Source organism: Hylobates moloch, unplaced genomic scaffold, assembly GCF_009828535.3.
Source record: "Hylobates moloch isolate HMO894 unplaced genomic scaffold, HMol_V3 SCAFFOLD_17, whole genome shotgun sequence".
NCBI lineage: Eukaryota > Metazoa > Chordata > Mammalia > Primates > Hylobatidae > Hylobates > Hylobates moloch.
The window spans coordinates 75651364-75679040 of record NW_026652292.1 but is presented as its reverse complement, the minus strand read 5'-3'; the positions used below and the strand labels follow the sequence as shown (position 1 = coordinate 75679040).

General features: G+C 46.0%; 1 protein-coding gene across 1 annotated transcript in view; it reads right to left on the bottom strand.

Annotated features, from left to right (window-relative positions):
- Nucleotides 1–27677, bottom strand: part of SLC2A9 (solute carrier family 2 member 9) — a 218513-nt gene that overhangs the window by 82872 nt on the left and 107964 nt on the right. The window contains exons 8-9 of the mRNA XM_058430106.1: nucleotides 17724–17825; nucleotides 14703–14778 (exon numbers count right to left, since the gene is read on the bottom strand). Coding sequence (XP_058286089.1) covers nucleotides 14703–14778; nucleotides 17724–17825 — 178 coding nt within the window. The remainder of the gene's footprint in view (nucleotides 1–14702; nucleotides 14779–17723; nucleotides 17826–27677) is intronic.

Genomic DNA, 27677 nt, shown 5'->3' with positions numbered 1-27677 from the left:
TGGTAAATGCATTTTTCAATAAAAATATGTTAACAAAAGAAACCCAAACTGTGAATGTGCAGGAATCCCTCTCACTATCTGAACCTTTGCTATCCAGACTCTTGTTTTCCAAATGCAGGAACGAATAAATTAGATAAATGTGTTGCTATATTGCTTGCTATCCAAATCCTATTTCCTGTTATATGTATAAATTTCTGGAATAAAATGGATTTGGAAAGGGAAAGACATATATATATTCTTATTGTGAATTAAAGTATATTTTATGCCACTTGGCTGAGGCTTCTCTCTGTTTACTAACCTCTAGCTATACCAAGAGGGAACTGAAGCAGAGGGAACAACAACAACAACAAAAACGTTCTACAGAATTCACTATGCAGACATGATGAAGAACTTAGAAACCAATCAAAGCTGTCAGAACCATTCCATTCTATGCACAAAAATGTATATTCTTCATAAATAGTTAAAAGAGATAAGTTAAATCCAGCAAATTGTGTTTCTCTATGATTTGACTTTCAGCAGTGTGACCTCTCAGTGCATTGACTTTTGATGAATTAACTTTCATTAAGTTGCTTTGTTTTCTTCACAGCTAATAGCTGGAGGGGTGGACTCTTGGAAATGACATATGTTGAGACTGCTGGAATGGTCAAGGTCTTCAACATTCCCCTATAGCCTTATTGCACGATAGTAATTTGTGTCCTTATTGAACATTCCTCAGAATACTCCATTTTGAGAGTACCATATGTTCCCAGTGTGGACCCTCACCCATGACTGTTATTGAAGGTAAGATCCCTAAGGGCAGAGACTCTGTGTGTGTGCATGCATGTGGGTGTGTGTGTTTGTGTGTTTGCTCTTCCATTGCATCTCCAGGCCTAGAAGGAGGCCCATTTTCTAGGAGGCTCTCAGTGATTATTTGTGGAATGGGGTTAAGTGAAGGAAAGCCCATAATTCTCATCTCTTGCCTATTCTACAGTTACTGCCTCCGGGCAATTGCAGAATAGCCACAGTTCTTTGCAGCCCCTCCTCTGGGAGGGAAAGTCTTTCCCCATCCCTTGAATCTGGGCTTGCTTTGTGACTTGCTTTGGCTGATAGAATGCAGCAGAAATAGTGTGGAGTTCCAAGCCCAGGCCTCAGGCAGTTTTGCACACTTCCCCTTCTTCTCTTGCAACTTTGCTACCATCATATAAATAAACCCGGTCTAGTCTGTGGGATAGTGATGGACATGTGGTCAAGTTACCCTTCTCAGTGCCAGACCAATGAGTGAGGCTACTTTGGACTAGCTGGTGCCCAGATGACCTGCCAGCTGGATGTAGATAGGAGGAAATCATCTAGCAGAGATCAAAGAAGGCTGGGCCAGAAAAGCAAAACTGCCACATTGACTCAGTCTTCAGAGCAATAATAACTGGTTGTTGTTTAATCCACGAGGCTTGGGGGTTATTTGTTACACAGTGATAGCTAACCGATACAAATTCCTTAGTGATCTTTCTGAATTCACTCTTCCCAAGCCTCTCCCATATTCTACACTTCACCTCGGTTTATTGCCTCCTCTGCAGACTTTTTAAACACCAGTGTGATAATGCCATGTCCCAGCTCAAAATTATTTGGTGGCTGCCCACTTCCAGAAGGACAAAGTCTAATTATTTCAGCCTGTGAGGCCCACGATGATCTGGCCACTGCTTTCCCTGCATCCTGATGTACCCTGAGGCCCCTTTACTTCAGAGCGTCTCTCCAGTTTTACATGTGTCCTAGGCTTCCATTAGCACACCCCCTCTCTGATGTCTGTCCTCTACTCAGATGTTCCTCCTTTTCCCTTTAGCTGGTCACCTCCAGGGCCACTTCTAGCTCAAATGGCACTTTTGCTATTAAAAAAAAAGTGCCCCTTTCTCAAATAAAGTATTTTACAAGTTAGTGCATTACTGAATAAACAGAATGACCACACCCTGTGGCCTGGCCCAGCCTTGCCAGGGAAGTTCTCCAGATGCCTCTCTGATGGCAGCAGCCCTGAGGATGCACATGTGTACCCCCACAGCTGTCTGCTTATCCCACCCATGAGCCAGTGTACACCTAGGCTCTGTGCCCTTCCCACAAAGTGGAGCACCATGCCAGTTTTGGAACCGTGCAGAGGATGAGAATCAGGCCTCTGAGAGTGGGCTAGAAAGGAAGCTCAGAGGCCCTCTGGAGAACAGAGTGCATATGTGTGTATGTGCATGTGTGTGAATCAGTATATTTGGATGTTGTGTATCCCAGCTGTGTGCATGATTGTTTTGCTTGTGGGTTGATGTAGGAGATAGTGCAGTCCTGTTGTGTCAGAACCTGGCTGGGAGACCTCACATTCCCACATCGGCACCCATGTTCTCATAGGTTAGTGTCTGTTTAAGATGGGATGCTGTGTCTGTAGAAATGGCCATAGGTTAGTGTCTGTCTAAGGTGGGACGCTGTGTCTTTAGAAATGGCCATAGGTTAGTGTCTGTCTAAGATGGGATGCTGTGTCTTTAGAAATGGCTTCTTGTGCAGTGCACACCCTGAGAACCCATACTTGGTGGCTCTGCTTGCTCTGACTCAATATTTAGAAATCAGTCTAAGTTGTACCTCCTGTAGGTAACTTGACGTCCATCACCCAAACACACATCTCCTCTGTGCTCCCTTAGTGCCTGGGACCTGCCTTTAGCTTAGTTGCCTATTGTAGACCTTAAGAACTCAGGCTCTGGAGTCAAACTGATAGGATGTGGAATTCTGGTTCACTGCTGTGTGATTCAGGTAAAGCTCCTAACCTCTCTGAGTTTCAACTTCCTCTATCCACCTCCTCTTTGCCCCCCAGTGACAGAGCCAATGACTACCTCTTCCTCTTCTTTACTTAGAAACTGAACTCCAAGTTGCTGGTTGGGATCTTTCTTATTCCTCTTTGTGCCCCTAGGGTTGAAGGACTAATTACAATGTTATTGACTTAACCTCCATTGGCACTGGGCATTGCCCTGTAAAAGGACATCAGAGTGTGGGGTCTGACACGGGGCACCCAACAAAGCTATAGGCAAGAGCACATCACATTGTTGAATTTGCCTATTTGGTTCTCAGATTCTCAAAATAGTTTTTGATAAAAGCGGAAATGAATCTCTGCCACGCATTGTCGACAGGAGTGAGAACTGGTTCTTGGGAGGTGGCAAGAAGTCTTAAATATCACAATGGTTTGCAGAGCTGCAAAAGCTTAGCCCCACCTGATGAAATCTTACTTCTTAGTGTTCATATTCTTTTGTTATGGAGAAATTTAATGAAAATTATTTTACCCCTGAAGTGGTGGCAGCTTCCCACCGTTGTTCGTCCCAGGGGGCCTCCATCTCTCTCTGGTTCCCTATCCCTGCCCACAGGGCTATAAATAGTCCATTTACGCAACTGCTTTTAAAATCCTGGCAGTGCATGCTTGTAATCTCAGCACTTTGGGAGGCCAAGGTGGGAGGATAACTTGAGCCCAGGAGTTCCAGACCAGCTTGGGAAACATAGCAAGACTCTATCTCCACAAAAAAAATTTAAAAATTAGCCAGGTATGGTGGCATGCACTTGTCCCAGCTACTCAGGAGGCTGAGGTGGGAGGATAGCCTGAGTCCAGGAGGTGGAGGCTGCAGTGAGTCATGATCACACCACTGCACTTCAGCCTGGGTGACAGAGTGAGACCCTGTCTCTAAAACAAACAAACAAACAAACAAGCAAACAAACAAACAAAACCCTTTTGACTGTAGCTCCTGATTCCCTGATTCCTGCTGGCCCTGGATGAAATTTCACATTATATAATGGTTTAGAGTTCACAGGGTAGTTTTAGATTAGCTCATCTTTTAAGTCCCTTCCCTAAAAGCCTGTGGGTGTGGAGTCTGAGTCTTTGTTTCTAGACAGGGACTAGCACCAACGCTGGAGTTAATTCTCACCTTCTGTATAAATTCATTTTAGAGACATTGATGTGTCCTGAGCAATGGCTACTATTTAGTTTTAAGTCTAGATTTGTGAGACATTTCCATTTAATTTTCATTAAACAATTTTTTAAAAATTATGATTATATGCCAATTTAGTGTCGTTATGTCTCTTAACTTATAGCTATAGTTATTTTAATGTGCATATATTTATTTCTTCTATCCAACACTTTCTGCTTGGTCAGGAGGATTAGAAAATAATTTGTCATTCTGCTTTGCACACAATTCCCTAACTTCTGAGGGGAAAGGAGTCATCTGATTTGACTCCCCCTGAAGTTCTGGGATACTTAATGCAATTGGGGCGAGGCCAAGGCCATGGATAGAGTTCTTTCTTTCATTTATTATTTGTTCATTCACTTGTTTATTCATTCAACAAGTAAGAATGTGCCTGTACCTGTCTAAGCACCCCATGCCAGGCAGGGAGACCTTGCTGTCTGCTGGCTGAGCTCCTTCTCGGGGCAGTGCAGGCTGGTGCACAGAGCCCTCCCACCCAACTTGGGGTAGTGCCTGCCCCCCTGGCATGAGATTCAGAGGCAGACATATCTGCCTGTCTGGCAGACATGGATATGGAGTCTGGACTCCACCTTGCCACTTTTGAGATCATGGATTCAATCTTGCAGGCATGAGAGAATTGAAAGGGATCATGTACGAACAATGTTTGGACGAATTCCAGGCATTTGACACACATGGGTTCCTTCTTTTTTCCCTCTCCTGCCTCTTGTAAATCCAGTAAGCAATACTTATTCATTCCCAGGTCTGTCTCTCTTCTGGGCTCCACCAGCGTAGGAGGAGTTAAAGGACTGAGCCCTTTCACTTGCAGGGCAGGGCCAGGATGTTTCATGGTTCTTTCTTTCCAGATGTTGCAGGGCAGGGCCAGGATGTTTCATGGTTCTTTCTTTCCAGATGTTGCAGGTGCAGGCCTGGCATTGAGACAATGTCATGCAAGTGGGTGGCTTTGACTCTTTATGTTATCTGATGCTCCTGCCATCTTCCTGTCCCAGGCTCTTCTGGGTCTGCTGGACACAGCCTTTACCCCTTCTGGATCTCACCAGGCTCCCGGTGGGGCACACCTGCTGTGTGCAATCCTAATAGCCTGGCTGGGATTCTCAACACTGTTTGCAGGAGGGTTTCCCCCTCGGGGTCAGCTGGGGCCAGCAGCCAATGCAGTTGAGAGCGCCAGCCCTCTTCCTCCTAGAGAATGTCTATAGTGGTCATTCTCACCTGGTCCCTGTCCCTCTCCTCTTCCTCCATGGGGGTAGAGACACTGTCTTGTTCATCCTTTTATCTCCAGCTCCCAGCCCAGGGCTGGCACTGTGGCATAACACATACATATATATATATACATATACATATATATATTTGATTTTTGTCCCTAGTTTTCGGCCCAGATTTCTTAAAAGGCTTGGGATTTCTGGAGTAACAAGAGTGGCTTTTGTCATTTATAATGAATCCCTAATGTGGTGACTCAGGCGGGTCATTAGATGGTTTCAAGGCAGCGCTGGCCATGCTTGGAGGGTTGGAACCTTTAGCTCCATCTTCTAGCCTCTAAGGAAGGGAGAGGGGCTGCAGGCTGAGTTCAGTCACCAGTGGCCAATGATGGAATCAATCATACCTATATAATGGACCCTCCATAGAAACCTCTAAATGACGGGGTTGGGGTGTTTCCCAGTTGGTAAGCGCATAGAAGTGCTGGGAGGCTGGTGTATCCAGAGAGGGCATGAAAGCTCTATGCCCCCTGATGCACCCCCATACCTTCTCTATGCCTCTCTTCCACTTGGCTGTGTCTGGGTTGTAGCCTCTATAATAAAGCTGTAATTGTAAGTAGGGCACTTTCCTGAGTTCTGGGAGTCATGCTAGCAAATAATTATCAAACCTGAGGGTAGCCTTGGGAACCCCTGAATTTGTAGTCAGCAGGGCAGAAGTGCCGGCTCCCTGGGACTCTATTTCTGGCTAGTGTCTGAAGTGAGGGCAGTCTTGTGGGACTGAACCCTTGAACTTGTAGGGTCTGTGCTCACTCTGGGGAGGCAGTGTCAGAATTGAGTTGAATTGTTGGACACCCAGTTGTTGGTGGAGACAAATTGAAGAGGTGGTGTGGAAAAATGACATGTGTTTGGTGTCAAAATACACACACATATTTGGTGTGAGCTGTGGTGTTAGAAAACACCACATACCACACAGTAGGAACTCAGCGAGTATGTTTTGAATGAATTCATGAAAAATACAAGCATTTATTGAGTGCTGACCCATTGTCAGGCTGTGTGTTTGGATACAGGTGATAGAAACAAGCTTCTTGTCTTTGAAGCAGTCCCTGATGTTAGGAGGACTGACCAACCATGGCTGTTGTAATAGGGGTGGGGGTGGGGATACACTAGGAGTTAATCTAGGGTGCTGTGGGAGCCCAGAGGGGTGGGCTGTTTCTAAGAAAGTCTCAAGATGCAGTATGAGCTGACTTTTGGAAGTTGAGAAGCCACACCGCAAATGGATGAATAAGGGTGGTTGTTGTAAGTGGGGAAATAGCACATGCAAAGGCTGGGACCATGAAGCGTGTGTGTGTGTGTGTGTGTGTGTGTGTGTGTGTGTGTGTGGCGGGGGGGCAGGGGGGCAGCTGCCTGTGGCTCCAGATGGCTACAGCGCAGGGAGAATACGGGATAGAGAGGGAGGGCAGGCAGGGCAGGCAGGGCAGGCAGAGCCGACCACGTAGGTCCCATCAAATGCTGGTACGCCCCTGCAGTCTTTCCAGGTGAAATCGATGTGATAAACAGAGGGGTCCTTGTTCCAAGCAAGGTATATGCTGAGCAAGGCATCTTCTATCAGGACCGCTCCATCCTCTGGGGTGCTCAGACCTTAATTCGCACCTTGATAATGGCAGTGGCCTTACCTCTCCATCTTGTTTGCATCTGTCCACCCCACTTAAACACAAACTCCCCACAGAGGACTTAACTTGGTGCCAGGCACGGAGTCAGGGCATCATGTGATTTTTAAAACTGGAATTGACACATTTTGGCAATGATCTTCTTTTTTTAAAAGGTGAAGCTCTTTTATTTTGCCTCATTTATTAGACTTCCCTGCCACTGCCTTGGGGTTATGCACACAAATAAAATATGCACCAGGAAATTGCCTCTCTTGTTTTCTTTCTTTCCTTTTACCTAATTTCAACTCCTTGTCAAGTCTTCTTACATCGACCTGTTCCTCACAGAAGCTGCCTCAGGTGGCCTCCTGACCCTCTCCCGAGAGATCCATCCCTCTTCTTTAATCATGGAGAGCAGGCCCGTGGGTCTCTCTGCCATTCAGCTCTGAGCATCTTCCTGCCACACTTTCCCGGGTGGCTCCCCTGGGGACTTGCTCTTCCCTGTCCACTTAAGAAGATGCAAGATGGTCTCATAGTCTAAGTGGCAGCTTTCCTTAGACAGGTGAGTTCCCTGAGGCTTTAAACTGTACACTGTCAATGTGCGTTTAAATGAAGCTTCTAAACCCTGGTCAATCTTGTGGCTAAAGTCATTGCTAGCCAGCGAGGCCCAGCTGCTGGGTCAACACAGGGGGTTGAAGGTGGATTGGGGAAGCAGAGGGCAGGGGCTGACAGGTGATCTGGGATTGGGAGGCGCAGGTGGCCTTCCCTCCAGGGAGTCCCATAGACATTGATGGGGAGCCCAGCATTTAAAGCCCTGGAAATGCAGCATGTTCTATAGTCAAAAGAAAGCCACAGTTGCAAACACTTGGAACATAATCAGGATCATTGCAAAAAGGCTTGGGAGGGCTTAGGAAAAAAAAAAACAGAGAAGGCTAAGCTTTGTGATTTTGGTGAGCAAAGAACTTCAGGTAGATTTGCAGATGAGTCCAATCTGGCTTTTTTGTGTGCAGGGGTTGGGAAGAAGGTCAACTTTTCACTCAGATACAATGCTGACATTTACCGTTTCTTCCGGGAAAACAGCTGTTATGGAAAAAGATAACTCAAGAAGCACTAAATCACACCATGAAACGTACAGCTTTCTTGCCCTCATGACCTGCACTTATCATAGTGGCAATGCCTACAGGACCCTTTACAGGGGTGGCACTGTCCCAGATAACTGCCTTGGGCTGGCTGCTCCAGGACCCTGTCTGGTGTCTCTGCCTCCAGTTTCTTCTCACTGCAGGTCTGCCCTGTGAAATTCACGCACACAGATTCCCCAACAGACCTCTAGGGAGTTCCATAAAACTGCAAATCCTTAGTGCAACATCCAAGACACTCTGAGATTCACTTCTAGCTTATCTCCTGACTCTTCCTCTGTGTCTCACCCTCCACTCTGGGGAGTGGTTCCTGACGAGCACTTAGCTGTCATTGGATGAGGCCTGAATATCAGTGTTTGCTTTGGTTTTCTTTCTAAGCCACGAGCTGATGGTAATATATTCAGCCAGGGTTTAAAAACTGCTCTAGCCCAGTGGTTCTGGAACTTGGCTGCACCTTGGAATCATGCAGTGTTAGAAAATGCCAATCTTGGGTCCTACCCCTCCAAGATTATGGCTTGGTTGGCCTTCAGTGCAGCCTGAGCACCAGGGCTTTAAAAGCTTTCAGGTGACTGAGCAATGTTTGAGCACCACTGCTCTGGCCCTGGTGGTTTATTTAAGGTTCGTTTGACATGAACTTCTTCCTATATTCTGGCAGTGGCTGCTCTCGCTGCCTGGAAATTCCTCCTTCCCTACCTCACAAGCTAGCCTACTCTCCCAAGTTCCAAATTTCAGAGCTGAGGAACTATAGCAGGGGTTGACAAATGTTTAAAATAAAAAGTTAGAAAGAAAATATATTAAGCTTTTCAGGCCACATGTGGTCCCTGGCATGCATTCGTTCTCTCCCCCTTTTAAAATGCAAAAAACTTTCTTTGCTGGTGGGTCACACAAAATGGGCCAGGGACCAATCTGACCTGTGGACAATTGAATTGCCTGTTTTGTGAGGCAGTGAGTTCCCTGTCAATAGATGCAATCAAGCCATGGCTGAAGGAATTCCTGGCAGGGAAACCATGACTAGGACTTAAGCTTCTGATAAATGACTGAACTAGAAAATCTTTATGGTCTTTTCCAAACTTGGGATGGCTTAATTCTAATTCATCTTAGCCCCTGGAAGGTTTCCTCATCTGCCAGATGACCTCCCTCCAGCTCTGAAGTCATTCCCATGTGGTGTTCCGCCTCAGTTAATTGTGAAGGTCTGAATGTGTCAGCACAGACTTCATTTCAACACCAAGTGCTATGATTTAGGTATCTTTGAATTTAAGAGACAAAGACCAAAGATTGTTCTTGACCTCTGCATTGGGGTAATACCTGAAGCAGGAATGGCTGGAACCATGAAAATCAACATACTTTTAATTCACCCTCAGCCAAGCTGATCTGACAACTAGAAACAAATGACAAAATTATTTCTTTCCATGTGGACACAAACAGGACTGGTTTATGAGGATCAAGAGTAACCCCATTCTGGGAAGATAAAAACAGAAGCCTCCTCCCCTTATCCTCAATTCTCTGTGTAGGCCATTTCTCCTTGGAATAGTTTTTAACCTTGCAAGTAAATTTCAAAATGGGCATAATTCCACTCAATCTTTAGCAAAGAGCTGAGGTTCTAGGACGAGATGGTGAAGATTAAAATCTAGCATTTGCCTCTTAGCTATGTGATTCGGGAAAAATTATTGGATCATTCTGAATGTTGGTTTTTTTCATCTATAAGAGGCCGAGGCAGGCGGATCACGAGGTCAGGAGATTGTGGCCATCCTGGCTAACACGGTGAAACCCCATCTCTACTAAAAATACAAAAAAATTAGCCAGGTGTGGTGGTGGGCACCTGCAGTCCCAGCTTCTTGGGAGGCTGAGGCAGGAGAATGGCGTGAACCCGGGAGGCAGAGCTTGCAGTGAGCCGAGATCACGCCACTGCACTCCAGCCTGGGCAACAGAGCGAGACTCTGTCTCAAAAAAAAAAAAAAAAAAAAAAAAAGGATTAGTTTGGGAAGGAAGGATTTAGCAGCTGATCTATAAACCATCTTCTATCCTCTAGGACAGACAGAAACCAGGGAAATAAATGGCCTTGTCCATTCTCCACATAAACTTCCTACCCCAACCTCATAATGGTATTTATTAGCAGAACGATAAGGAAGAGTCCTTATATACACAATGCTTTTAGTTGGTTATACCTGGTCTACTTAGATGGTAAGGTTTAGCTATGGGGCTAGCTTGCTGGAAAATGTCAGTGTTAGCTGAAAAATTATCTGAGTATAAAATGCAGAAAATATCTTCTTTGATGGAAGTGATGCATGCATGTCCTTTTTAGAGCTCTCATATGTTAAATCTGGACAACTATGCATCCTAATGTGGCAAAGAAGAGCAGGAAGCTATCTACACACACACACACACACACACACACACACACACACAGATTTGAAAATCTGACTCTATTATCTTATATTCACCTAGTATTTTTGTGAAAATTATAGCAGTTAGAACAGGGCCTGGAATAGAGTAAGTGCTCAATAAAAGTTATTACCAGAGACCGGATTTGGGGACAGATGTGAATGTGCTATGGAAAGTCCAGGGTAGTGTGTAGAAGTAAATTTTTTATGTTTGTCGTGGAACGAAAACAGCATAGATTTTTAACACTTGGGTTCACATCCTAGCTCCAACACTCACTAGCTGTCTCTTATCAGGGGAGCCCCTAACCCCTCTGGAATTCAGTTTCTTCATTTGTAGATGGGAGTGGTAATCCTAATTTGCAAGCCCATCTTGCACAGTAGGGGTGATGTATGTAAGGCAGCTGGCGCAGTGTCTAAATTAAAGTTGTTACTCAAGAAAGGCTAGTGGCTGAATGCCATCATGAGTGGAAACTGAGCAAGTGTGGCAAGGACTGGGCAAAGAATAGGACAGAGCCTGGGAAGCCCTAAGCCACTGCTTCTGGGTTTAACCAATCACTTTAAGGGTGCCCTGTGGGTTCAGCACCTCCCAGTCCACATCTTAAAGCTTAGTGCCTACTCGGCCCCTTCTATCTGAGTTCCCTGGTCATGATTAAACCACCTGCAAATATGTCCTGAGAACCTTCTAGATCTCAGGCCAGGACTGGGTACTTTAGGGGAGGCTGGTGTGAAAGTGCCAACTCTGCATCCAAGGCTGGCCATGGGACTTGTCATCACCACTGGAATACGAGTGGAGAAGAGGGTGTTACCCCAGGTCAGGGCTCTTAAGAAGCTTTCTGCACAGTCTTTCTCCTTTTCGCCTACTGGATGCAGTAGATCAGAGACACTCGGGGTTGGCAGAGCCACAGCCCAGGAGGAAACTGGGTGCATGTGCTCATCTACCTGGGACACTAGCCATGGGTGGTTCTATGAGTGAGACATGAATTTCTATTGTGTGAGGCTTCTGTCATTCAGAGACATATTTGTTAGGCAGCTAGTGTTACACTGACTGATACATGCTGTTAGTGACTCAGAATTCAGGCTGCACATGTGAAACATTCAAGGTTCCTGCTCAGGAGCATGTTACTTTTTTAAACAATTTTTTAAAAAAGAGATGGGCTTTTTCCTCTAGCACCCTGGCTAGAGTGCAGTGCTGCCATCATAGCTCATTGTAACCTAAAAATTCTGAGCTCAAGTGAGCCTTCTGCCTCAGTCTCCTAAATAGGTGAGATTACAGGTACATTCCACTACTACAGCTGGCTAGAAATTTTTTTTTTTAAATTAGTAAATTTGGGTTTGAAGATACAAGACCATTTTTTGGGGAGTTGGCAATTAAGAAGCCGTTGGCCATCTGCGCAACAGTGTATTTGTCTGATGGAGGAAAGTGTGGGAGAATGTATGTGATAATAGACAAACCCTTCAGTTTTGACTTTAAGGTATTAAAAACCTGGTTCTCAGAAACACCATTTGACCCAGCAATCCCATTACTCGGTATATACCCAAAAGAATATAAATCATTCTATTATAAAGACACATGCATGCATATATTCATTGCAGCACTATTCATAATAGCAAAGACATGGAATCAACCCAAATGCTCATCAATGATAGACTGGATAAAGAAAATGTGGTACATATATGCCATGGAATACTATGCAGCCATGAGAAGGAACAAGATCATTTCCTTTGCAGGGACATGGATGGAGCTGGAAGCCATTATCCTCAGCAAACTAACACAGGAACAGAAAGCCAAACACCACATGTTCTCACTCATAAGTGGGAGCTGAATAATGAGAACACATGGACACAGGAAGGGGAACAACACACACTGGGGCCTGTCTGGGGTGGGAGTGGAGGGAGGGAAAGCATCAGGAAAAATAGCTAATGCAGGCTGGGCTTAATACCTTAATTGCTGTCGATAAGTACAGCAAACCACCATGGCACATGTTTACCTATGTAACAAACCTGCGAGTCCTGCACATGTATCCCGGAACATAAAATAAAAAAGCAACATGTATCCTGTGAAAAAAAATCTGGTTCTATTTTATCTTCCTCCTGCCTCCCCCTGCTCTCCTCTCCCTCCAGCTTGGCACACAACAGGTGCTCAATAAAGGCTTGAGAAATTGATCTGAATGGAATTCAACCTTATACTTGTTCTTTCTCTGAAAAGAATCTTGGTATTAGCTTGACTAATCCTTTTGCTCCATGCAACTGGCTAGTGCCACCTTCATATTTTTCTGATATCATTAAGCCCCAGCTGCCTCTTTCCTGGAGCTCAGGGATACCGCAGGACAAGGGATCTGCTCTCTCCACTTCTTCTCTCCTCCAAGGTTTGTTTTGAAAAACCTTGCTGCCAGGGCAGGCTCCCGTGTTACACTGCTCACAAAAGCACACATCTTCCCTGCCAGCCCTCTGCTCAGTTATTCCATTCCCTCTCTAACAAGTACTTGTGGAGTCTTACTCTGTCTTCAGCACAGTTCTAGGTTATCAGGGTAAGATTGTGAACCACACACCAGGTCCTTTCATGGAGCTTATTTTCTAGCTTGGAGGAGACACACATTAAAGACAGACTGCAGCACATAGGCCGCATGCAGCCCACTGCCTGCTTTTGTAAATAAAGTTTTATTGGAACACAACCATGCAGTCCATTCATTTACTCGTTATCTATGGCTGTGTCCACACTACCATGGCAGAGGTGAGTAGCTGTGATAGAGAATGCATGGTCTGTGAAACAAAAGTATTTACATCTGGCCCTTTGCAGAAAAAATCTCCCCATGTCTGCATTAAACAAATGAGTATGCAGGAAACCAACATGCCCGTGAACAATGCCATGATGGGTGATGAGATAGAGGGTAGGTGTGCATGTGTGTGTGAGTGTATATAGTAAATGTGTGTGTGCTGGTTTTAGAATAAGTGGCCAGGAGAGGCCTCACTGAGCAGCTGACATCTCAGAGGGGACTTCCACACCAGAGGCAAGGCCCTCTGGGAGCAGAGACTGCTTCTGTCTGGTTTGCTCACCCATGTCCCCAGGCTAGCATAGGGCCGCAGGCTGGACACCTCCAGAGCACTGATGTGAAGATGAGGGTGTGAGCTGGTGATGCAGACGCCCTGGAGGACTAAACACATTTACTCCTCACGTCCACTGTAAACCACTATATGTGCTGTGTGTTCATCCTGCTAATTCACTGCCCTGCCTGGGAGGTGCTTTCTTTTTCCTGCAGCCATTCTGACCACCCTCATAGCACTGTGTGTGTGTATGTGCACGCTGTGTGCATGTATGTGCATCTGATGCCCTCCCCGACCATTCCATGGCCCACCTTGCCACCCTGCCATCTTATTATAACATCCCGATGTCCTGAATGGACACTTTCCGTCCACCATGAATGTGATAGAACTTGGAATGTAATGGCTCATGAGAATCAGCAACACAAAGGGAGAAACAGAAGTTCAGTTCCCTTTGTTCCGATAGAAACTTACTGTTTGCATCAACCGAGAAACACAACCAGACAAGAGCCATGAACTTGAGAGAGCACATGGCTGTGTCAGACCCTGCCCTGAGCTCCACTTCTCAGTCTGACCTTGGCCTCTGCTGGAGGTCCCTGCTGGATTGGACACAGGGCCAGGGAATGGTAGAGTCCTCAGTTGCATTGCATCCTTGTCATTGTACAGATGGGGAAACTGAGGCTAACAAAGAGAAGAAGTCTCTCCTACTGACCCATGGCTAGGAAATAGCAGGGCTAGAAGAGAGTCCTGGGTAAACTGAGGCTGGGATACTCCAGCTACACACTCACGCAGGTACCATGTAAGCTGGTGGTTGGAACCTGGGCCTGGCAGTCAGGCCACTCCACCTACTCACTCATGCAAGTCACATTCCATCTCTGTCTTCTTTCGAGCTGTCCTGAGCCTTAAATGAGCTCACACAGGTCAAGTTCTTAGCCAAGTATAACACAGAATCAATGATCAATATGTCTTAGACATGATTATTGCCACATCTTTCACCCTAGACCGTAACTGCTTAGGCACAGACTGTGACTTGGTTGTCTTTGATTCATCACAAACCAGTGTCGCCTCTGGCTCAGAGCCCTCCTGCGTGTAAACTGCCCTTGCTGTGTGGTGACATGTTCCCTCCCACTCATCTTCAGGTGAACCCATTTTCACCTTCTGTGGGGTAGATGGCAGACAGTCAGCTACACTGAAATCGGGCCAAAAGAAAGGCAGCAGACACACATCCCCAGTCAGGCTTTGCTTCTTCTGGGCTCTGGGTTCTCCATCTGTATGAGGAGAGCCCCCCAGCTTGGTGATGCCATGAGCCCCTGGGCGGGGCAGTGAGGAGGGAGGGGCGCCTTACCTGGCCCACTGCAGAAAGAGGCGATGATGGCCAGAATGCCCACGATACTCAGGTAGGGGACCCAGGGGCCACGGTCCTGGGAGAGAACAGGGAGTGGTCAGGTGAGGAGGTGATGGTGTGTCCAGAGGACCTGAGTTCCCAGCCCAGCTCCTCCTCCATCCGTCTGTGTGACCTTGGACAGGTCACTTGATGTCCCCAAACCCCAGCTTCAGCATCTATAACATGGGAACAATGATAACCCTTCAGTCATTCCATCCGCTTATTTTATAGCCATGATGAAATCAGATGAAGCCTGTGATGAGTTTGACATAGTCCTGGCATACAGGAAGTGGTAAATAAATCAATAACTCACCTTGATTGAGGGCTTTGTTGGCATCAGGCAATATGAGCAATTTTCACAGCTTTATCACTTTTATAAAAGTTCATCATTCTCAGCAAACTTACACAAGAACAGAAAACCAAACACTGCATGTCTCACTCATAAGTGGGAGGTGAACAATGAGAACACATGGACACAGGGAGGGGAATATCACACACCGGGGCTTGTTGGGGGGTGGCGGACTGGAGGAGGGATAGCATTAGGAGAAATACCTAATGTAGATGATAGGTTGATGGGTGCAGCAAACCACCATGGCACATGTATACCTATGTAACAAACCTGCACGTTCGGCACATGTATCCCAGAACTTAAAGTACATATATATGAATGTTTCCTCATATACATTTTAAAGGCTTCTATATTTTGTTTAAAAGAAGTTATCTTAGTTCTGGTATTATTATATAAAGGACCTTATTTGTACCCCTGCCATCTTGCAAGGTGTGAGATGCGTTAATTCATTTCATGGAATGTGTCTGGAGAAGCTGTCATTCATCTGGGGGGTGGGTGGCTTGGTGCTGGTTGCAAAAGGATATTTTGGGATTGCTCCTGCTCTAGCAGACTGGACGGCTGAGCATTAGAACACAGTGTCACCGGTTCTGAGTGTGTGGGGGTGCCAGGGTTGCCCCAGGAGAGGCCACCTCACTTGAAGGGAAGGTAAGAGCCTGCGCTCACCTCTGTAGGCTGAGCCAGAGTCAGCCCCAGTGGGAAAGGAAAGGAAAGAGGTTCCAGGAGGGGATTCAACATACACAAGGGCACAGAAGCCTGAGAGGGCCCAGTGCGGGGGTGAACTGCAAATAACCTGAAGTGGAGGACAAGGGGTACACAGGGCAGAGAAATGGGGAACTCCTTACTTCCCCTTGTTCTGTGTCCAAATCCATTAGCTCTAAGGGTTGAGAGGAGCTTCATGGACTCTTGTAAACTGTATGGCTTGCTCCTGTACCAAGTCACTCACTCACTCATTCAGCTGATTGATCTGAGCTGCCCCTGGGTGCCATGCACTGGGATGGGAGGTGGAAATGCCGATATGGTTCAGGCATGGCTCTTGCCCTACACAACTCACTCACTGCCTATTGGGAGAGAGACATGCATCAACAGTGAAAGTCAATGGTCTGTGATAAGTGATCTCACAGGGTTCCCCCTTGGGGCTTATGGGAACGCAGGAGAGGGCACCTCACCCAGACTTGGAAGCAAGGGGAGGCTTCGTGCAGGAAGAGGTATCCAGGAGTGTCCATGGTTTCCTGAGTCCAGAAAGCAAGGAGAAGCTAGCCCAGCACAGAAGAGCCCTAGGAGAGGAAACTGCCAGGCCCCTTGAGGAGCTGCTGGGGGCAGGTTGTGGGGCACTGAGGGAGACAAGGGTGGTCAAGCCAGGAACAGCTCTGAAACCTTGTGAAGTGAGGCTTAGATGGGGTTCGTGGGCTTCAGGCCTTCCTTTTAGACTTCTGACACAAGTTTCAGAAAGACAATGGCTTGGAACATCGCCCAACTAGCTGCCTGAGAACTTCAGAGGACTGTAAAGATGCCCAGGCTTGGGACAGCTTGGGCCTGGCTGTCAGGAAGGAACTGCGCCTGCTAGTACATTGTCCCTGAAGGCAATGCTTCCACCTCCTGGTAGTCAGTGTGCTCGCCAGCCCCACCTCTTCGAAGGGCACCCATCAGACATCACGATGCTAATAGTGCCTTTTTCTAGAAACATTTGGGCCACTAAGACATTTGACGGGTGATCAAAACGTGTACCTATCAATTTCCAGATGCATTTTTGAAAAATGCAAAGATTGATCAATTGCCGCAACCTTGCTTCATGCTTCCCATGGCACCAAGATGAGTTGGAGACACTGAGGCAGCGTCCAGTTAATGCAGGCTGCCCTGAGCCATGCAGAGGGCAGAAGCCCAAGATCCGGAGATCTAATTCCCACCTTCTGGTGGTGTAACCTTGGGAAGCTTATTTATTTATATTTATCCCTCAGTTTCCTTATCTCCATAAAAGAAAAAAATACCGATGTTGTAAGGATGAAGTACATCACTACCCCTCCTGCTACATGGACATCCACTGAGTGCTTGTTCCAAGTGCTTTCAGTGCATTTTCTCATTTCGTCCCACAACACCCCTGGGCGAAGGGATGACTGTTCCATTTTAGAGATGAGGCCCGGAGAGGAGCTGACTCGCTAAAGTTTCATTACGAGTAAGGAAAAGCCGAGATCCACACAGGCTGTCTGGCTCCAGAGCCACTGTTCCTAAAATTGTGACAACTGAGGAAGTGGCTGATATGCAGCACCTGGCACTCATGCTGGGAGGTGACAGCTGGAAGGGGCATCTCAGGGTTGTCCAGTGCAAGCTCTTCTATTCCATAGATGGGTGAACTGAGGCTCAGAGAGGGAAAGTGTCTTGCCCAAGTTCACACAGCTCATCAGCGGAAGTGACAGGACCAGAAGTCAGGTCTCTCATCTCCCAGTCCAAGGACCCCTCACCAAGCCCTCTTCACTGAGACCCTCAGCAGCTCCAGAGATGAGATGCCTCCGGGGAGAGCTTTATCACAAGTGTTTTCTGTAGAAGTATGAACCCACAAATCAAAGGCCCCAAAATGATGAAGCCAGAAGCCAGCTCCATGCTTATCTCCCTCAAATGTGACAAGCACATCGTCTCACCTGCAGGGTCAGCGTGATGGTGAGGGTCCCAAAGAAGAGGGCCATCAGCCCAAAGCCACCAATGAGGAGAGGTCTCCGTCCCAGGTGCTCAATAACCAAACCCTAGTCCAGGGTAAAAGAGAGAGAGAGAGAGAGCTATTATTCCATTTCTAACCACAACAGGGGAATGTGGCACTGGGAACCAGCAATAGCATCATGATTAAAAACCAGCTTTGACCCTGAGACAGTTGGGCCACCTTCTTCATGGCCACAGCCCTGAAGCAATGCTCTTTATGAGAGAGGAAAAAGGGAGGGAGAGAAAGTCACAATTCTTGAGCACCTACAGCATTAATAACGAGCACTTTCCTCCCAATCTTCCTTGGAGGGTGGACTTCTTAAATAGGGAGCTTGGGAGAAGGAACTGGATGGATATGGTCGCCACAGCCCTTCTCTTCCTTCAGAGGCAGACTGCATGGAAGGCGATTCCTCTGTGTCTCCATGCTGTGAGTTTCATAGGGGGAGGCACCCACAGCGGGGCACAGGGGTGGGAGTAGGCAGACAAGCCCATGTCGTTTACCAATCTGCCTGTGTCTGGGGGAGTCAATTTCACTGTGGGATGTGATGTGGGGAGTCCCTGGGGAAGTCCCTAAAGCTGTGTCCTCCCAGCCAGCTTCCCTCAGCCTAGGACTGTCACTGACCTCCATCTGGCTGGCCCCTGTGCCCCTTGTCCACCTGGTCAGGAAACAGCTCCTCAACTGCCAATGACTGAAAGGGTAATTGTAGCCAAATGTCAGAGACAGGAAAAACCTGGGTTTATATTCTGGCTTTACTACTTTCCAGATGTATGAACTTTGGCATGTGACTTCACTTCCCAAAGCCTCAGGGCCTTTGTCTGTGATGAGAGAAATCAAAATGTCCTTCAACAAGAGTGTCTGGAGTGGAAGGGTGTGTTAAATAAGAGACTGCATGCACCACACAGGTTAGGTACTCGGATTATGTGAGGTATCCTCCTCTCATGCCCCATATCACAAAAAGAGAACACTGAGGGTCAGAGAGGTGAGATAACAGCAGACACTACAGAGCAAGTAAGTGAGAGAGGGCCAGAAATCGAGCCCAGAGTGAATCAGAATCCATGGCTTTTCTCAATGAGGCAATCAGGCGAGGCTTCCTGGGGGAGGCAGTAGCAGGCAGAGATGTGGAGAGCTTGTCAGGCAGAGGGATTAGTGGGGGAAAATGTTTTGAGGCTGGACGGTCCCCATCACGACAGTCATTTGGCTTGGACAAGGGGAAGCAGTGACGCTGCTGAGGGCCATGAAGCCAGAGCACACATGGCTCCTGCCTGCCAGCTTCAGGTGACGGTGCGAAGGTCACAGCACTGAGACGAACAGTTGCAATCCTGTCCCAAGGCCTCAGGGTTTCTCCACAATGGAGCCCAGCTGCAGGGACCCCAGGGCCCTCTATCTGTTCCTCTTTCCTCATACCCTGCTCCTTAGAGGGAGGCAGGTGAGCAGCCGTCTAGGCAATAGGCATTCTCCCCCAAGCTTAGCATGGGCTGTTGTTCTGCTTGGCAGAGCCGGCACTGAGGGGTGAGTGATAGCTGCCTGTCCGAAGGGCATAGCCCTGTGGGTCAGCTGAGCACCCCGGCCATGTAGTGCTGCCGGGGGCCATGGACCTCTCAGTCACCTAGGCATGAATGTTGAGGGGAACGGAGGGTGCTGGCCTAGAAAGTCAGAGGCCTGGGAGGAAAACGTGCCTGGCTGATGTCCACGTGTCTCTAAAAGCATCCAAGACTTCTGGTCAGAAATGCCTTTCTCCTGGTTGCTTAGGGAACAAGGGCAGACTCAAGCCTCTCAACTTGGCCTCCTAGAAACCTGGCCCAGTGGAACAGAGCACAGGTGATATCCAGGGGCACATAAGCCTGAAGATGGGCGATCTGAGCTCAATTCCTGGCTTTGCCACTTAGCCTTCTTTGCACCCAGGACAGGTTATTCAGCTTTTCCAAGTCTCAGTTTCCCCACTGGAAAATGAGAATGATAATACCAGTTTTGCAGGGTAGCTGTGAGATAAAGGGAAAGAACTCACGGTGCCTGAAATAGACTCACGAACAAAAGAGGAGAGGTTGCCAATAAATGGCAGAAAATATATTATTCATTTTAACTAAGGAGTGCCCTGGGGGTCTGGTCCCAACTCTTACCTGTAGCTGGCTGTGTGGCCTTGAACAAGTTAATTAACCCTTCTATGTCTTAATTTCTCATCTTTTCTGATGCTAATGGAGTTAGTCTAGATAGCAGTAGCTAATGATCATTTACTGAGCACCTACTATGTGCCAAGCACTGAATTAAGCACTTTTCATGAAGCAACTCATTTAATCCTGACAATAATTTTGAGTAGGTTCTATTATTTGCTCCATTGTACAGGTAAAAAACAGAGGCACACAGTCTTTGGAAACTTGTCCAGGGTCACATGGCTGGTAAGTGGCAAAGCTGGGATCACCTACAAAATCTTTTCTGTTGTTGAGACATTACATTTTCTTGACATTAAACTAGAAACAGACAATGCCACCACTTGGTGACAGCCCAGTGTCCCACCTGCTCCAGCTCCTGGATCTGAACAAGGGTACTGATCACTTTTCTGCACCCCCTGCATTCCTGGCTCTCTGATTCTCTTTCTTCATTTGAAGGCCAGGAGCCTTCATCTTTGCTTTCCCAGAGCCTAGAAGAATATCTGACAGGTGTGGAGTAAGTGTTTGCTGAGGGAGTGAAGGTCTGTCTTTATAAGGCAGGCAGAATGATTCTCATTTGCAGGGGGAGGGCAGGGAGGGCAGTGAGGTTCGAGAATGCTGAGGGACAGTAACTTCACTTGGTGGGAAGTGGGGAGGGAAGTCAGGCCCAGTGAGAGTCATGAGGGAAGCAACGACCAACAGCTTCGGAGAAAGAGAGAGGGGGAGGCAGAGAGGGATGGAGGGAGGGAACAAGGGAGGGAGGGAGGGAGGGAGGGAGGGAGACAAGAGAGAAACCTGTATTTAAAGCATCCCTTCCTCCTAGGCCCTCATGAGCTGCGTTTGATCAAAGGGGAGACACTGATGGGGCTGCTGTACCAGGGCCAGTGCAACATGGGCAAGGGAGCTGGGTCCTAGTGCCAGGAGGGACCCCCGCAAAGGTGAGGGGAGAAAAGGCCCAGAGATATCAGGGGCTTAGAGAGATTATGAAATTATGGGCCCAGAGAGATTATGCTTATCTCTGTGTAACTCATACTAATTTCAGTGTAACAATGCAACACACGTTAATCTCGGCGCGACACATGTTAATTTTGGCGTAGCACTCTCAGTGATCTGGGCCCAGGATCAGAGGCCAAGAGTGATTATGGGATTTATCAAAAGTCACCCGGGGCTAACTATTCAGAGAGAAGGAAGTGGGATAGATGCTGTTTTACACCAAGGGGCAGCGCAAATGTCCACACCCTTGGACTCAGTCACTCACCTTCTGGGCGTTGATCCTAAGGAAATAGATGTTTGGTCAAAGATGCATGGACAAAGATCTCTGCTGGTGTGTTATTTATACTACTGGGGAAATAGAAATAATCTAGAAATCCACCAACAATTAGTTAAATAAATACTGGAATATTTAGATGGTAAATATGTAGAAATTAACATAATTTAAAGAATTGTAAAATGGTATAGAAAAATTCTCAGGGTACAATCTTAGGCGAAAAGAGTAGGACATAAATCTGTATAAACTAAAACATGTAGTTATACAATATCAATTACAATTATGTTAAGCTAATACACCCTGGAAAAATATATGCAGAAATAGTTTATAATGGCTAACTCTGGTTGGGGGAATATGTGATTATTATTTTATTTGTCTGTCAGTTTTCCTGATTTTCTATGGAGAGTTTTGACTTAAAAACACGAAAAAGTAGATTTAGTTGAAGTGTTGGATGCAAATCTCTGTACCTTGTATTATGTCTTTATTCTTTCCTAATCACCAAATATTTCCAATACCCATACTGGCAATTTTTCATAACTGTGTAAAATATGGTTTTGGTACAATCTAAAGATGTCACAGCTTTTCTTGTGGCTAAAAGGACAGAGCCCAAAATTAAGCTGTTGCTGAAAATGAAGGTTGTTCATAAGTGGAATATGCAGGAACTTTGTCTCCTAAGCTTCTTAGGGGAGTTGGATTAGAGTATCCAGTGACCTGGTGCTGAAATGACAACAGAATGTGCCATGGAAGACCATCACAGTTGCTGGGAGATATTATTACACTGCGATCAGCATGTGTTACATTGTCATACTGAGATCAGCACGTTACATTGTTATAATGAGATTAATATGCGTTATATTGTTACACTAAGATCATCGTGTGTTATATTGTTATACAGAAATTAACATATATGGTTACTGATTTCAGTATTTTGAAGTTTTTAAAAAAGAGTTTCAAGTGCACCACCCACAATTTCAGAGTCAGAAAGTGTGCTTACAAAAGTCAGTTGAGAACCGTTATCTTACACCATGATGCTGACGTTCAAATGCTTTGGAAAGGGTGGGGTGAGGGGCATTGGCTTTTTGTTTCGTTTCCCTCAAGTCTCTTGATGAACCAGTAACTTAAGCCAATGAAAAGCTGAACACATTCTCCCTGATTTGGAAATGATCTTTAAAGATGGTCTAGGAAGACACCAGGGAAACAGCTTTGAAAGAGAAAGAAGGGATAAAAACAACCCTCCCATCTGACAATCGGTCTCCCGGCTCTGTTCTTCCTCCCTCCCTCCTTTAAGTCCAGTTAAAGTGCAGCCTGTTGGAAGGGATTAGAGGGAACATGGTATTTCCACTTGACATTAAAATCATGAGTGAAGACATTAACTCAGACGAACAGCAGACTGAAGGCTACTGATGTCAGCTGGGGATGACTGTCAAAATCCTAATGCTCCCAGGAAACCCCCTCTGGGGACTCTGGAGCCATGGGGTCCCCCATCCACTCAGCAGCCATTCACCCAGCACCCAGTGCCCTTCCCCACAGGGCTGGGACCTCTGGTGAAATAATAATGGGAACCTTTTGTTCTGGTTAGGATTTTAAGAAGCAGCTTTATAAAGGTGTAGTTTTCATTCAGTCTAATGTGCCCATTTGAATTGCACAGTCTTGTATGTTTTGACAAATTTATATACCTTATAACCACAACTACAATTAAGATATTGAACATTTCCATCACTTCCCAGAATTATCTGGTGTTCCTTCCCCCAACCCCAGGCAATCTCCGATCTACTTTCCAGCATGAGGATTCGATTTATCATTTCAAGCATTTCACATCGTTTGTTGCAGTGTTTTTGAGATTCATCCTTCTTGTAGTACATATCGACAGTTCTTTTGTATTGCTGACCAGTATTCGATTGCATGGATATACCAAAATTTGTTTCTCCATTCACCTGTTGACCCAATAGCTGTTTCCGGTTTTCGGCTCTGAGAAATAAAACCATTATGCGTATTAAGTCTCCATGTAGACCTGTGCATTGATTTCTCTTGGGTAAATACGTATGAGTGGAATGACTGAGCTGGATGGGTAAAACCTTTATAAGAAACTGCTAAAATGTTCTCTGAAGGGGTTGTGCCATTTTACATTCCCACCAGCAGTGGATGAGCCTTCCTGTTACTCCACATCCTTGGCAACACGTGGTATTATATCAACCATTTAAATTTTTGTCACCATTTTGGTAAACAATGGTATCTCACTGTGGGTTTTAGTTTTAATTTCCCTGGTGACTAACAATATTGAACATCTTTTCATGTGCTTTTTGATGTTTTGGATCTCTTCTTTGGTAAAGCATGTGTTCAGATATTTTGCTCATTTTCAAGTGGGCAGTTGGTCTTATTTTTAAGAGCTCTTTATATATTCTGAATTCACATCCCTTCTCAAATGTGTTTTATAGGTATGTCCTCCATGTCTGTGACCTACCTTTTTATCTCCTTAACAACACCTTTTAAATAGTCAGTTTTTAATTTTGATGAAATCCAATGTATCATTTGAAAAATGGTTTGTGATTCTGTATCTTTCCTATCCTAACGTTGCAAAACTTTCTCCTTTGCTTCTAGAAGTTTTAGAGTTTAGCTTTTATGTTTAGAAACATGGTCCATTTTGAGTTAATTTTTTGTATGGTATAATAAGGGTTGCCATTCACATTTTTCCATGTGGATATCTACTTTTTATGATACTACTTGTTGAAAAGACTGTCCTTTCTTCATTGAATTACTTCAGCAACTTTTTGTTTTCTGGACTCCATTCTGTTCCATTGATCTGTGGGGCTGCCCTTATGCCAATCTCATGCTGTCTTTATTCCCATGTTTGAACATTGTTACAATCCTTACTATGTACCAGGAATGGTTCTGGCTGTTTTATATATTAATAACTTAACTCTGATAACATTTTTTTGGGGTAGGTGCTATTATCATCCACTATTATATCCAGAACTTGAGGCTCAGAGAGGTTTAGCAACCTGGCTAAGGTTGCACAGTGAGTCAGAATTCAAGTCTAGGCCCTCCGGCTCCAGAGTCTTGCTCTTAAGACTGTGTCTTAAGACTTGTGCTCTACTTCCTCTCCCTAGTGTTTCTGAGGCAAACACACATTCACATTTATCAAAAGAATATGCACGTGCTCCCAAAGTTTTTCTCCCTTCATTTGTGTGAGCTGCCTAAGGTCACTGAGAGCCTCCAACGACACTGGCACCAGGGCACAGAGAAGACAGAGCCAGGAGTCTCTGCCCTTGGGGAGCTTTATGGGCTGAATTGCATCCTCTCAAAAAAGGAAATATTGGAATCCTAATCTCCTATTCCTAAGAATGTGACCTCGTTTGGGAATAGGGTCTTTATTTTTAGGCGATTCAGTTAAAATCACATCATTTAGATGGGCCTCAATCCATGATGACTGGTGTCCTTGAGCCAATGGAAAAGGGTAAGTGTGGACACGGAGACAGACATGCACACAGGCCTGTCATCCCAGCACTTTGGGAGGCCAAAATGGGTGGATTACTTGAGGTCAGGAGTTTGAGACCAGCCTGGCCAATGTGATGAAACCTCGTCTCTACTAAAAAAAATACAAAAATTAGCTGGGTGTGGTGATGCATGCCTGTAATCCCAGCTACATGGGAGGCTGAGGCAGGGGGGAGGTTGAATCGCTGGAACTGGGACGCAAAGTTTGCAGTGAGCTGAGATTGTGCCACTGCATTCCAGCCTGGGTGACAGAGTGAGACATTCCATCACAAAAAAACAAAAAAACAAGACACACACAGACAGAATGCCATGTGAAGATGAGGCAGGCGTTGGGATGATGCTTCTGTCAACCAAGAAACCCCCAAGATTACCTGCAAGTTCCCAGAAGCTGGGAGAGAGGCACGGGACATTCTCCCTCACGGCCCTCAGCAGAAATGAGTGCTGCTGATGCTTTGCTCTCAGGCTTCTGGCCTTGAGAACTGTGATACAATACATTCCTGTTGTTTAAGCCACGTAGTTTGTTGCACATTGTTTTGGCAGCCTGGGCAAACCAATACAAGGGGCTAACACCTGATGGAGGGCAGGGCTTGTAATGTTGCCTGCTAAATGATTGAATGTATGTAAAAAAAGAAGGGAGGTACTCCCCAAATATGTACAACTATCATATGTCAATAAACAACATTTTAAAAAGGAAGAGCTGGAGGGAAGGAAAATATTGCCTAAAATTTCATTTATTTCAAATTTATCTCAATTAAAGCTTCCAAATCTGATGTGATGTGCTTTCATATTATTTCACATACATTACTTCATATACACTTTATTTATTGCTCATTGTCTATATCGTATTCAATGTGTGTATCTCTCTATATAAACTGCATGCGGTACTCCGTGCACGGCAGGAGTCCCTACAGTTCTCAGGGACTATAGCGTCCTGCATGAGTTCTTTCCTGTGCCAGGGTGAGCCTTTTGGTCATAGAAGATGCCCCATTCTCTGTGTTCAACTCCAGGCCGGGGCCTTTTTAAATTCTGCTGATTTACATAATCCCCATCCTTGCCTGGCTTGATGCTTCTGGGTCTGTGGGCCATGTGGACTGACACTGCGTAGGGGCCCTAGAAGCTACTAGGAGGAGGCCCTGTTGGTGGGGCTCTGCCTCCCTCAGGACGTCCTGTCTGACTGCTCCCTGCAGGGATCCCAGCCAAAGGCAAGAGCTCCCTCTTTAGTCAGCTGGTGTGATTTCCTCAACAGGCTTTACTAGAGCCGTTCTCCATTGAGCAACCATTAATGGTATTGAATGCATGACAACTACCATGGCCATTTCTTTAAACCTGATGCATGACACACACTCTCTCTCCCTCCCTCCCTCTCTCTCTCTCTCTCTTTCTCTCTTTCAAATTTACATTTTAAAGCAACTCTGTGAGGTTTCCCCTAATAACTCAGCCAAAGCGGTGGAGACAACTGAGGCTCTTTCAGAGAGAAATGTAAATGCTGGGGCAAGATGTGGCCCAGATGAGGGCCACTCCCCAGGCATCCCAAATAGCTGTTTCCTAATCCTGACATGTTGGGATGGAGGAGTTCCTGAGGAACCCTTGACACATGAGCAATTGGTGACTTTCTATTCAGAAGTTGGATTATTGTCAAAGTTTTAGCTACAAAAGGATGGGAGAAAGGAGCGGAGAATGGTGTGATTATCACTGACGCAGCTCCCTCCGCAGAGAAAAGAACGCCAAGGTATTACATGAAAATAAATTTCATGTTCCGGTATTACTTTTAGCTGCTAGTAATCCTGTTTTAAACATGCAAAGGCTAATCTTTACTTTCACAAATCTCTCTGAAAGGAAGCCAAGACCTTGGAAACTGGTTATTGCAAGTTAGTGAAATTTTAAAATTTATGTTCACAGGACAGAGTGCCAGAAATAATTTTCTGCTTGGGACAGGCTCTCTCTAAATTAAAAACAGAATATAATTCAATGAAACAAACTTTTTTGAGAATTTCTGCTTAAAAGATGAATGTGCATAAGAGATATCTGTATATCTGTTTGGGCCAAAGGTGTGAGAAATGAGAGCTGCGTTTTAAATAATGATCATCCTAGGGTGGCCCATGATCTCTAAGTATAACAAATTAAAATGTCTTGAGATATTTCAACCAAAGTGCAAAACAGACACGGGCTGGGGCCAACTGGGATGGAAGGAAAGGTCGGAAGCAGACAGGCTTTTCCAAGTTCTCAGTCCTGTGGACGTCTCCTCCTCTTGGGTCACTTTACAACCTTGGCTTGAGGCCGTAGCTTCTGCAGTTTCTAAGTGAAGCACTCCCCCTCATGCTCTTACCCTTCTCAAAAAAGGCAAAATGTGGTTCTAAACAGGTTTGTGAGGATACATTCAAATTGTTCTTGGAAATTTGGGCAATTGGAAAAAAAATTAGCTCTTCAAGGAGCAGACAAAGAGACACTGGATGTCCAGATGATTTAGGAGTCAGGGCTTCCACAGCAGGAACAAAGAGTCGGTAGAGGGCAGCGGGCAGTGGGAACAGCCGCCACTTAGAACTGACACAAGGGGATGGTGAGGGCTGTCTCCACCCCGCACTCCATGAGCCACATCCTCACTTTCCTTTGGTGAGTGAAGCTGGTGGGGCCAGTCCAGATACAGGGGAGCCAAAGGATGTTATCAGAGGGATGGGGAAGAAATCAGAAAAATTTTGGTGGGAAGTAAAGACCCAGGAGCACATCCCAAGAGTCAGAGGGTGAGCTGCAGGAACGGACTTATGGGTATGTCCTTGGCCAAACTCAAAAATAGAGCTACTTACTTAAAAGATACTATTCAGAGCTTGGGGTGGGTGGGAGTGGAGACTGCAGGGGAATGTGCTTCCAGGGCAAAACCCCACCTTTTCTGCTTGGGGATGCTGGGGCACTGACTTTGTTTCTTCCCTTCCTCATCCCCACCCAGTCGTCACCCCATGAGGATGACCTGTCATAACCAGAAGTGTATTAGTTCATTCTC